Below are 12775 nucleotides of genomic sequence, written 5' to 3'. Positions count from 1 at the left end.
AGAAAATTATCCTTATGGCTTTAATATTTAAGGCTAATGCTTGAATAAATCTATTTCCTATGAAATCTTCAATTTCTAGTCTTCAATTTCCCTGTTCTACTTCCATATCTAAAACACTCACTACCCTGATGCTTAAAAGCTCCAGTCAATTTCCCAAGTCTTTAAGAATTTTTAGGGTGTAAAAAGAGATGGATTCTTTCTCTAGGGGAATCTGATGTAGTTTTTGTTCATTTTGTAGATTAAGGTACATATGTGCCGAGCAATGGTAGGTGTGGACACGATGAGGAATGTTATTATTTTCTCAACTTAGCACCAGTGATGGTAAACCTGACTGCTGCTTCTACTCTACAGGGTCTGAGATCAATGAAATGTAGATGCGTTCAGGTTTCTAGATCTGCCTTGTTTCTTTGTGTCCATCAATGTTTAGAATTGGAAGCATTTAGTAAAAAATACTTTTCAGCCAGGATGTTCAGCTATGAACTTGTTCCCTTTAGCACATTCTTGAAAGTTTGATTGACATGTGAAGATGGTGCTGGAAGTTTTCTGTTGGTTTCATGAGCTCTGTCTTCAGGTACACCTCACGGAACAAGGATTTAAATGTTTCCTTCCTTCTTTCTAGGTATTTACCAACCCTCTGAGAGTGGCTGAGGGAAGTCAGTGTGTCATCAGCACAGAGCACATCCTGGTTTCTGACGTGGACACCAAACTGGACAACATCCACCTCTCCCTGCAGAGACAGCCTCAGCACGGAAGGGTGGAGCTGAATGGATTTCCTCTAAACACAGGGGCCGTATTTTCTTGGGGAGACCTCCAGGCCTTAAAAGTTAGGTTAGAACATTTCCTGGCTTCTTTGTTTTACATGCTTTGGCTCCCATCTGAATCAATTGTGAGGCAGTGTAAGAAGTTTGTCCAATTCTTTCAGGGGTAACAACATGCCACCTAATACTTTTCAAGGGTCAGTTGAAAATTAGAAATGACAATCCTTTAGTTTCCCCCCAAGACATTTTCTTTCCCTCTGGCTTGCTGTACTGGTAGGAATGACATTATGAATATTTGAGCAACAAAAATTCAATTACCATGAACATTAAATTTGCTGCAACTGCACATATCACAAGGGGTAACAATCAAACTAGATGAATAGAGTCTGAAATAATCTATAAGACTAATCTACATAACTGAACTTGGTTTTAAGAAAAGCCAATTTCATAACCCTGGAAACTCTAGGATAGAATTCTGTTGATTGAAGTCTTTAGTGTGAATTTTTAATCCATTCTACTGGGGAGGGGATTTGCGGGCAAATAAGTAGGGTATGTTGGGTAGGTAGGACATGGAATAGTACTTGGGTCTCTTACAGTCAGGGGTGGAGTAATCCCTGTCTCATGGTCCTGCAGTAGTTCCCCTCACCTTGAGGACTTTCATTTCTTCTGCCTAATGCAGTATGTAAGAAACTTTTTCTTTAAAATCTAGTAAAGCACCTTCTCTGTAAAACAATGCAAGATACTCAAAAGCAGTGGTCAGGTAGACAAACATACTGGTTAATTTCTCACTTGTACAAGTTCAAGTTATAAATGGGAATTTTGGCCTTTTTGATAAAGTGTGGTAGAAGGTATTAGGCATCAAATGCTTAGTTCTACATTTAGAAATTGATGAGGAAGGAGGATTTGTGTACAGGAAGATCATTTTCATCCAACAGCTTAGTTACACTGCTTTATTTACAGTTTCCAATATCTTCACCTCTTTTCACTACTCTTATCCTCATTAAAATTTCCTTTTTTTCCCCAAGATCTCAGCTCTTTCCTACCTGTTAGAAAGAGAGCTCTGTTTAGGTAATTCTTACTAGGGAATGAATGATGGATAGAAAAAAAATAAAAGTGCCAGTGTTTGCCAGCACGTATATTTCAAGCATTCTTCTAGAGACTTGCAATTATGGTTTTTTTCATTAAACTTCACAGCAATCAAACCTGACAAGGCAGATGGTTCTATTCTCATATTATAGGTGAAATAACTAAGACACAAAGAGGTTAAGGTCACTTAGCTAGTGTGTGGAAGACTCTGCTTTTGAAAGAAGTTCTGTTTGATTCCATAGCCATGCATTTGGATATGTACTCCTAGACCTATTTGGCCCTTTTAGAGGTATTAGCATGGTAAGTATATTTGAATTAGCACATTATCACATACCAATCTATTTTTGATGAACATATCAGGGAACAGGACAAAATAAAGCATAGGAGGCAGTGTCGGGAGGGAAACTGGGAGGAGGAGGTGGGCTTTCTCCACCACTGGAATCGAATCCCTAGCTAGTGTATGGGTGAGTCTAGTCCTGAGTAAAACACCTTTTAGCCCTGGAATTTTTTCATATGTAAACGTTACATATGTTCAATATACAATTTTTAAAGCAACTTTTAATTTCATTTCCTAGAACTTATTTCCATAACTGAGTGTTCAACTCAATTCAACAATTATTTAGAACTTACTGTGTATCACTACAGTGGACTGAAGAGTAAATGGAAAGTCTAGAATTAGACAATTCCTTTAAGAAACTTGACTGAGAATTAAAAGGAAATAGGGTCAAGGCAAGACCAAGAAAAAAATATATATATATTTTTTGTAAATTTATTTATTTATTTTTGGCTGCATTGGGTCTTCACTGCTGCGTGCGGGCTTTCTCTAGTTGCGGCGAGAGGTGGCTTCTCTTGTGGAGCACGGGCTCTAGGCGCACGGGCTTCAGTAGTTGTGGCACGTGGGCTCAGTAGTTGTGGCTTGCAGGCTCTAGAGCGCAGGCTCAGTAGTTGTGGCACGTGGGCTTAGTTGCTCCGTGGCATGTGGGATCTTCCCGGACCAGGAATTGAACCTGTGTACCCTGCAATGGCAGGTAGATTCTTAACCACTGTGCCACCAGGGAAGTCCCCAAAAAATGCTTTTAAGTCTAGAGAAATTCAAGAATCTTTATAGGTTGAGAGGAAAAGAGTTAGTAAATGACAAGGGGGAAGTGGCAGGAGAGAGGCAGTGAATAATCCGTAGATAAAGTTTTAGGGCAGAGCTGAATCAATCCAGAGCACAGGCAGAAGGAATAACCTTAAAAGTGGGGGAAGAGGGAGAATCACCAAAATCCGCGTAGGGTCCCACATTTACCTGTCACTGCTCAGTCTCCGTGTCCCCTTTGCCCCTGGCAGTGTTTTCTGTAAGTAGGCAGAGCTACACCCACTGGTTCCCATTTTTACAGTGACAACTTGAAGAGCTGCTTTTTGATTTGGGGACAAGATATGAATGCATAAACACATTTTTCCAGGGTGGAGCAATTTTACATTTAAGGATACTTGAGTACAGTAGTTACATATGTGACTTCATGATTATGCTGGGGTTTTGGTAATTTATTTATTTGTTGAACATGTGGCCAAAACCATGGAAAAGCTCTTGTGACAGGAATCTCAGTGCACTCTCACAGTGGCCTTGAGAGGTTAGTGACAACTATCATCCCCACAGGTATCAGCATGATGGGTCTGAGATACTTCAGGATGACATACTACTGGAGGTCACAGATGGCATAAATGCAGCAGAATGTGTGCTATACATTGAGGTACGTAGTAAGTTTCCTCCGTGGTTCATATAGAAACAAACCTTCTAGTTTGGAAGCCTCTTGGGGTCTCTGATAGAAATTGAAGCACATGGATTTCAAAGCAAGAAGGTGTCTGCTTACATCTTTGATTATGTCAGGACAGGCAATAGAGAGCAAAGTTATATTGGTGAAATGGGCATATGAGTTTCTTGTGCCAATCGATTTAAGGGTAGAACTACTCTGACCTCAAACCCAGAGACTTAATTTAAAAAGCAGTCATTTCCATGTATAAATTATTTCTAATATTTTGAGCTGTAACACCCAGAAATATTTATTTAGCAGTTGGACAGGTTAGGCTAGCGTCGCTGGGCTTTTCCCTGTTGTGTGCAAGGAGCCATATCTATATGTGCAATGTGACCCTTTGTGAATTCCTGTACCATATACCCCTGGCCTGTTTGAGATGATTATTTTCCCCCTTTTGACAAATGAAGGAAAATCTGCACATAAAGGTTGAGTACATGCTCAAAGGCCTGATGGGAACCCCCGAGTTTCTCTGTTGGGTGACCATCCACGTCCACAAGCATAACTCACAGGATTTGCAGGTATTTATAGTTAGTGACAAAGGAAGGTCAGCGGAAGACTTATCACACTTCCTGAAGATCCACTAATTATTCTTACTGTACCAAATTCTATTTCTGTTTCAATTTTGTCAGTTCTTGGGGGTAGAACTGACACAGTGTCTTGGGGGTAGAAATGGAGAGGAGTGGCAAAGGAACCCCATAGCATGAGATGAAGCCGAAGACATCCTAGGAGACGCTCTGGGAAGCCATTGAAGGTTCCCACAGTGTGATGACTTGATGAAAGCCAGGTTTTAAAAAGATCACATTGGCTGAAGCATGGGGGAAGGAAATGTAGGGGTGAGGGTATTCACAGGCCCAACTTGATAAATAAATGTGCAGCACACACCGAGTTGTGGTCGTGAACTCAGAGGAGGACTGTCCTTCATTCCTGTTTAGAAGACATACTTTTTCAAATTTCTACAAAATCTTTTAAAATTTGGACAGCCAGTGTGATCCAATGTTGCTTTTTTTCCCCTTTCTACTTGGAAATTTATTTTCATGACAGTGAGAGAAAAATGTTTTATCAAGTTGAAAACTGGCATTGATTTAATGGTTATGGGGTTTCAGATTTAACTCAAAATGTTTGAAATGCAGCTGCTGCTTATTATAAGTCCAAAGAAACTTCCTGGGTGGCAGGAAGTTGAGAGTAGAGGAAAGCTTTGTAATCATCAAGTAATTTGAAATATAAATAACTTTGATGTGGTAAATGTAAATGTTCAGACCACAAGGACTAGATTTCCTCTAGAATATGGGTAAATTTAGCGAAGGAGGATAGGGGCTTGGGTGAAGGATGCTTTATATCACATTTATATTTTGTCTGTCTTGAAACAAACGAGAGCTTTGAGTCCCAAACCATAACCATACTCTCCCATTCCTACCTAAAATGTCTCTCATGTGGGTCATTTCTTGCAAGTTGGTTCATATGGGGAAAGTTAAAAGATACAGATGGCTTGGCCAAATTCCATGGCTATTGTTTCACGTGTCTGGAAGATTGAAAATGCCTGTCATTCCGGTTATGAGCTATGAGTTGCCAGTTGGGCAATTTGTCATTGCTCTTTTTTCTTGAAAACATGAATTTTTTTGCCTGCTTAGGTGTTCCCTGTAAATGATGAGCCACCGGTCCTAAAGGCAGACCTCATTCCCATGATGCATTGCTCAGAGGGCGAAGAGGTGGTCATTACCTCTGAATACATTTTTGCTACGGATATGGACAGTGATGATATGAAACTGATGTTCATGATTGTTCGAGAACCTCAGCATGGGACAGTGAGGAAAGCTGGGGTCACGGTGCATCAGTTTTCTCAGGGAGATGTTACGGCAGGGGCTGTGACGTACAAACACACAGGTAAGTGACAGTATTGTGACTAGTCTGAGAGTGGGGATGCAGCAACATGACAGAGTCTTAGCCCACTCCTTGCCGTGGGCTCTGATAATCTAACAGTCTTAATGCTTGCTTCCATTAAAAGAGTGGCAGCCCATCTCCCATTTTCAAGTATGATCACCATATTCAGAAGTATTTCTTGATCTCAGTAATATAATGAATTTCACAGAGTTGAGAAAGAGCAAGTGTTACTGCTGCTCTGTTCCTGATGCTTCCACAGAGACCTTCAGTTCACCCTGGCTTGTCCTCATTCCTATTTTGGTCAATATGAAGAAGACTATTTGAACATCTCAGCTTCTGGCTCCCTAAATCATAACAGAAATGCCTGAAGTAGGCTCCCTAAGATAATTATCTTATTAATTGTAAAAGTTTCCTGATTATCAGCTAGCTCCTAAGAAGTAACCGGTCTGCCCTTTGAGTTCTTGAAAAGCAAAGATCGTGTCTTACACTTTTGTGTAACTTGTCCACAGCACATGACAGTGGTGGACATAGATGAGAGATACAATAAATGCTAGTTTATTAGCACTGTAGTTACATTTCTGGCATTGCATTATATTGTTATCCGGATGGCATTTGTTCCTTAGTAAAACGTTCATGTAAAGAAGATGTTAATTCAACATCTGATATCTGCGAGGCACAGTAGTAGGCACTGTGGCTTTACAAAGGAGTATAACCCAAACCCTAATATGAAGGACTTTTGATTTAAAGGAGTGAGACAAACACATTCCCATGTAAAGATGACAGCGTGACACATCTTCCCATCATCACATCACCACCCCTCCCACATCTGATTTCTGCGCTGGGGGCACTTCCTCAGTAATAATACCATCTACTTCCTCTACCTAAGTTTTATCACACTCCATTACAATTTCACATTTACTCATCCATGCCTCTCGAACCTGGAAATTCCATGGGGGAAGTATGATTAAATGTGGGAGGCCAGGTGAGTGATACAGGAAATAAGAGGTATCAGAATTCAAATCATTTTCTTATTTGAAGAGACAGAGAGAGAGAGAATACAAGCAGGGAGGTGGGAGGGAATTCAAGGAGGGGGATTGAGATAGCTAAGGATTCATTTGGACATGGGAGAAAACATTTTGAAATAATATTTTTATGTGTACTTTAAAAAACAGTGATTCATTGGAATACCAGTTCTTAATCACTCCACTAAACATCTTTTTTCGTTAAATGGTATCTCCTTATCTTCTTCTCTATGTTAAGTCTTAGGAAAGGTTTCATTGGCTCTTTCCTTGTCCTGAGGAGCTTAGCCCACTTGTTCGATGTCTCTCAATGTCTCTCAAGAGTTAACAGCTAGGTGCTTCTTTTTAATTTCCCCAATAGTTCTCAGACTAGCAGAAAAGTGATCCAAAGACCAGTGATTGTTGATTTTTACATAATTTTAACATCTTTGGCAGGCTCACACAGCACAGATAAATTAGTGGTCAGATGAATCTGTCTTCTCTTCCTGTGCTTTGTTCCAGGCATTAAGCAACAGGTGTACATATGTACAACTCTCTTCTAGTGTGGTGGCCATAGAAGAGAGCGTTAACACATTTTTTTCATAAGACCTAGTGGGACACTGGGGCAAATTGTTTCAGATAGACTTTTTTGTTATGTTAATAAATTAACGGAGGGGCAGAGTCAAGATGGCATACTAGGAGGACGCTGAATTCGCGTCTCCTCACAACTAGGACACCTACTAGGCGCCAGTGGGACCACGGACACCTAAGGGGACGGGAGGAACCCCCAGTGACTGGGTAGGACGGGGGGCATGGGGGGGAAGTGAAGGGGGAGGAGGAATGGAGGCGGGATGGGACTGGCGCCCCTGCTGAGGGGTGGCTGGGGGAGGGGAAGGGATCCCACGCCTGAAGGGGGAAATTGGGGTACCATTGGGAGGGCAGAGGATCAAAAGGGAGCGTGGCCAGGTTTCCCCTGCCCACTTGGGCCCCCAGGAACCTGCTGAGATCCCAGGCCTGATCATCTGCCCACCTGAGGCCCCCTCCAGCTGCACAGGTCCTGAGGGAGTGGGAGGGAGGGAAGGGGGAGCAAAAGTGGGACCAGCACCCCTGAGGGGCAGCTGGGGGAGGGGAGGAGTTCCTACACCCAGCAGGGCCCACCCACAGTTAGGGGTCCAGCGGCAATGGGGGAGACCCTGGGGGAGATGGTGGGGGAGGGGAGGGGAGGAATGGAAGGGAATGGAGCCAGTGCTTTCCCTGTCCACTTAGGCACCGGGGAGCCTATTGGGCTCCTGGGCCTAATCCTCTGCCCTTGGAGCCTCCCTCCTGCTGCTCAGAGCCCAAGTCCCACCCCTACACCCCCGCCCAGGGCCCCACCTCTACACTCGGAGACCCCCTCCAACGTGCTGGGCCTAAACTCCACCCACACACCCTGACCCAGGGCCTTACCTCCAAACTCCAGAACTCCACACTCCAGAGGCCCTCCTCTTCACGTTCTGCCTCTCCCCTTTCTAGCAGGTCCTAAGCAGAGGCCCCGCCCCATGCTTGAATGTCTCCCTGCCTAGGCCCCACCCCTAGGGCCTTTTTTGGCTACGTGGGTCCTGAGCCTAGGCCCTACCCCACACTCAAACGTCACCCACCCACCCGCCTAGGTCCCACCCCATCCTAAACCACTCCCCTGCCTAAGTTCCACCTCCACCTAAGCTCCACCCCCATAGCCAAGGCTTTTTTTCTCTTTTAGATTGGGGTTCTGTTTTACGATGTTGATTCATTGTTGTTGATTCTTTTATATTTTCATTTTTCCTAATAAATCTTTTATTATTCTAATTTTATTTTATTCTTTATATTTTGTTATTGTTCTCATCTTTTGGCTTGTTCCCCGCCCACCTTTTTTTCTTTTTTCTGTTGTGGTTTTATTTTACCTTGTTGCAGGTGTTTCGATTATAGTTTTTTTTTTCCTAATATATTTTTTATCATTCTAATTTTATTTTGTTTTTTATTCTTTGATATTGTACTGCTCCTTTTTTTTTTTTTTTTTTTTTTTTTTACCGTGCCATGAAGCTTGTGAGATATTAGTTCCCAGGCCAGAGGTTGGGCCCGAGCTCCTGTGGTGGGAGCTCCGAGTACAAACCACTGGACTAACAGAGAACCTTACACCCCAGGGAATATCAATCTGAGTGAGGCCTCCTGGAGGACCTCATCTCAGCACCAAGATCAAGCTCTATCTAACTGCCTGCAAACTCCACTGCTGGACATCTCAGGCCAAACAACCAGTAAGAGAGGAATAGAGCACCACCCATCAAAAAAAAAAAAAAAAAAAAGACAAAGAAAGAGACTACATAATGATCAAGGGATCAATCCAAGAAGAAGAAATAACAATTGTAAATATTTATTCACCCAATATAGGAACACCTCAATACATAGGGCAAATGCTAACAGCCGTAGAAGGGGAAATTGACAATAACACAATGATAGTAGGGGACTTTAACCCCCCACTTTCACCAATGGACAGATCATCCAAAATGAAAATAAATAAGGAAACACAAGCTTTAAATGACACATTAAACAAGATGGACTTAATTGATATTTATAGGACATTCCATCCCAAAACAACAGAATACACTTTCTTCTCAAGTGCTCATGGAATGTTCTCCAGGATAGACCATATCTTGGGTCACAAATCAAGCCTTGGAAAATTTAAGAAAATTGAAATCCTATCAAGTATCTTTTCTGCCCACAATGCTCTGAGACTAGATATCAATTACAGGAAAAAATCTGTAAATAATACAAATGCGTGGAGGCTAAACAATACACTACTAAATAACCAAGAGACCACTGAAGAATTCAAAGAGGAAATAAAAAAATACCTAGAAACAAATGACAATGAAAACACGAAGAACCAAAACCTATAGGATACAGCAAAAGCAGTTCTAAGAGGGAAGTTTATAGCAAAAAAATCCTACCTCAAGGAACAAGAAACATCTCAAATAAACAACCTAACCTTACACCTAAAGCAAACAGAGGAAGAAGAACAAAAAACCCCCCAAAGTTAGCACAAAGAAAGAAATCATAAAGATCAAATCAGAAATAAATGAAAAAGAAATGAGGGAAACAATATCAAACATCAACAAAACTAAAAGCTGGTTCTTTGAGAAGATAAACAAAATTGATAAACCACTAGCTAGACTCATCAAGAAAAGAAGGGAGAAGACTCAAATCAATAGAATTAGAAATGAAAAAGGAGAAGTGACAACTGACACTGCAGAAATACAAAGAATTATGAGGGATTACTACAGGCAACTCTATGCCAATAAAATGGACAACCTGGAAGAAATGGACAAATTCTTAGAAAAGCACAACCTTCCGAGACTGAATCAGAAAGAAATAGAAAATATAAACAGACCAGTCACAATCACTGAATTTGAAACTGATTAAAAATCTTCCAAAAAACAAAAGCCCAGGGCGAGGTGGCTTCACAGGTGAATTCTATCAAACATTTAGAGAAGAGCTGACACCTATCCCTCTCAAACTCTTCTAAAATATAGCAGAGGGAGGAACACTCCTAAACTCATTCTACGAGGCCACCATCACCCTGATACCAAAACCAGACAAAGATGTCACAAAAAAAGAAAACTACAGACCAATATCTCTGATGAACATAGATGCAAAAATCTGCAACAGAATGCTAGCAAGCAGAATCCAACAGCACATTAAAAAGATCGTATACCATGATCAAATGGAGTTTGTCCTAGGAATGCAAGGATTCTTCATTATACACAAATCAATCAATGTGATACACCATATTAACAAATTGAAGGATAAAAGCCATATGATAATCTCAATAAATACAGAAAATGCTTTTGACAAAATTCAACACCCATTTATGATAAAAACTCTCCAGAAAGTAGTCATAGAGGAAACCTACCTCAACATAATAAAGGCCATATATGACAAACCCACAGCCAACATCGTTCTCAATGGTGAAAAACTGAAAAGATTTCCACTCAGATCAGGAACAAGACAAGGTTGCCCACTCTCACCACTGTTATTCAACATAGTTTTGGAAGTTTTAGTCACAGCAATCAGAGAAGAAAAAGAAATAAAAGGAATCCAAATCAGAAAAGAAGAAGTAAAGCTGTCACTGTTTGCAGATGACATGATACTATACATAGAGAATCCTAAAGATGCTACCAGAAAACTACTAGAGTTAATCAATGAATCTGGTAAAGTAGCAGGATACAAAATTAATGCACAGAAATCTCTTGCATTCCTATACACTAATGATGAAAAATCTGAAAGAGAAATTAAGGACACTCCCATTGACCATTACAACAAAAAGAATGAAATACCTAGGAATAAACCTACCTAAGGAGACAAAAGACCTGTATGCAGAAAACTATCAGACACTGATGAAAGAAATTAAAGATGATACAAACAGATGGAGAGATATACCATGTTCTTGGATTGGAAGAATCAACATTGTGAAAATGACTATACTACCCAAAGCAATCTACAGGATCACTGTAATTCCTTTCAAACTACCAATGACATTTTTCACAGAACTAGAACAAAAAAATTCACAATTTGTATGGAAACACAAAAGACCCCGAATAGCCAAAGCAATCTTGAGAAAGAAAAACGGAGCTGGAGGAATCAGGCTCCCTGACTTCAGACTGTACTGCAAAGCTACAGTAATCAAGACAGTATGGTACTGGCACAAAAACAGAAATATAGATCAATGGAACAGGATAGAAAGCCCAGAGATAAACCCACGCACATATGGTCACCTTATCTATGACAAAGGAGACAAGGATATACAGTGGAGAAAAGCCAGCCTCTTCAATAAGTGGTGCTGGGAAAACTGGACAGCTACATGTAAAAGAATGAAATTAGAACACTCCCTAACACCATACACAAAAATAAACTCAAAATGGATTAAAGACCTAAATGTAAGGCCAGACACTATCAAACTCTTAGAGGAAAACATAGGCAGAACATTCTATGACATAAATCACAGCAAGATCCTGTTTTACCCACCTCCTAGAGAAATGGAAATAAAAACAAAAAGAAACAAATGGGACCTAATGAAACTTAAAACCTTTTGCACAGCAAAGGAAATCATAAAAAAGACGAAAAGACAACCCTCAGAATGGGAGAAAATATTTGCAAATGAAGCAACTGACAAAGGATTAATCTCCAAAATATACAAGCAGCTCACGCAGCTCAATATCAAAAAAACAAACAACCCAATCCAAAAATAGGCAGAAGACCTAAATAGACATTTCTCCAAAGAAGATATACAGATTGCCAACAAACACATGAAAGAATGCTCAACATCATTAATCATTAGAGAAATGCAAATCAAAACTACAATGAGGTATCATCTCACACTGGTCAGAATGGCCATCATCAAAAAATCTAGAAACAATAAATGCTGGAGAGGGTGTGGAGAAAAGGGAACCCTCTTGCACTGTTGGTGGGAATGGAAATTGATACAGCCACTATGGAGAACAGTATGGAGGTTCCTTAAAAAACTACAAATAGAACTACCATACGACCCAGCAATCCCACTACTGGGCATATACCCTGAGAAAACCATAATTCAAAAAGAGTCATGTACCAAAAGGTTCGTTGCAGCTCTATTTACAATAGCCAGGACATGGGAGCAACCTAAGTGTCCATCATTGGATGAATGGATAAAGAAGATGTGGCACATATATACAGTGGAGTACTACTCCACCATAAAAAGAAACGAAATTGAGTTATTTGTAGTGAGGTGGATGGACCTAGAGTCTGTCATACAGAGTGACGTGAGTCAGAAAGAGAAAAACAAATACCTTATGGTAACACATATATATGGAATCTAAGAAAAAAAAAATGGTCATGAAGAACCTAGGGGTAAGACGGGAATAAAGACACAAACCTACTAGCGAATGGACTTGAGGATATGGGGAGGGGGAAGGGTAAGCTCTGACAAAGTGAGAGAGTGGCATGGACATATATACACTACCAAACGTAAAATAGATAGCTAGTGGGAAGCAGCCGCATAGCACAGGGGGATCAGCTCGGTGGTTTGTGACCTCCTAGAGGGGTGGGATAGGGAGGGTGGGAGGGAGGGAGACGCAAGAGAGAAGAGATATGGGAACATATGTATATGTATAACTGATTCACTGTTATAAAGCAGAAACTAACACACCATTGTAAAGCAATTATACTCCAATAAATTTTTTTTAACAAAAAAAAAAAAAAGAAGGAAAGAAAA

General features: G+C 40.7%; 1 protein-coding gene across 8 annotated transcripts in view; it reads left to right on the top strand.

The window, feature by feature from the left end:
- The window catches only part of FREM1 (FRAS1 related extracellular matrix 1), a 197453-nt gene that overhangs the window by 74331 nt on the left and 110347 nt on the right, over positions 1 to 12775 (top strand). For all 8 annotated transcript variants that reach the window (XM_082467908.1, XM_082467911.1, XM_082467907.1 and 5 more), the window contains exons 14-16: positions 620 to 828; positions 3484 to 3577; positions 5269 to 5521. In XM_082467908.1, coding sequence (XP_082324034.1) covers positions 620 to 828; positions 3484 to 3577; positions 5269 to 5521 — 556 coding nt within the window. The remainder of the gene's footprint in view (positions 1 to 619; positions 829 to 3483; positions 3578 to 5268; positions 5522 to 12775) is intronic.

Source organism: Balaenoptera physalus (genome assembly GCF_965194825.1).
Source record: "Balaenoptera physalus genome assembly, chromosome: 7".
In the NCBI taxonomy this organism is placed as follows: domain Eukaryota; kingdom Metazoa; phylum Chordata; class Mammalia; order Artiodactyla; family Balaenopteridae; genus Balaenoptera; species Balaenoptera physalus.
The sequence above is the reverse complement of the archived record's forward strand: the minus strand, read 5'-3'. Positions and strand labels throughout refer to the sequence as shown.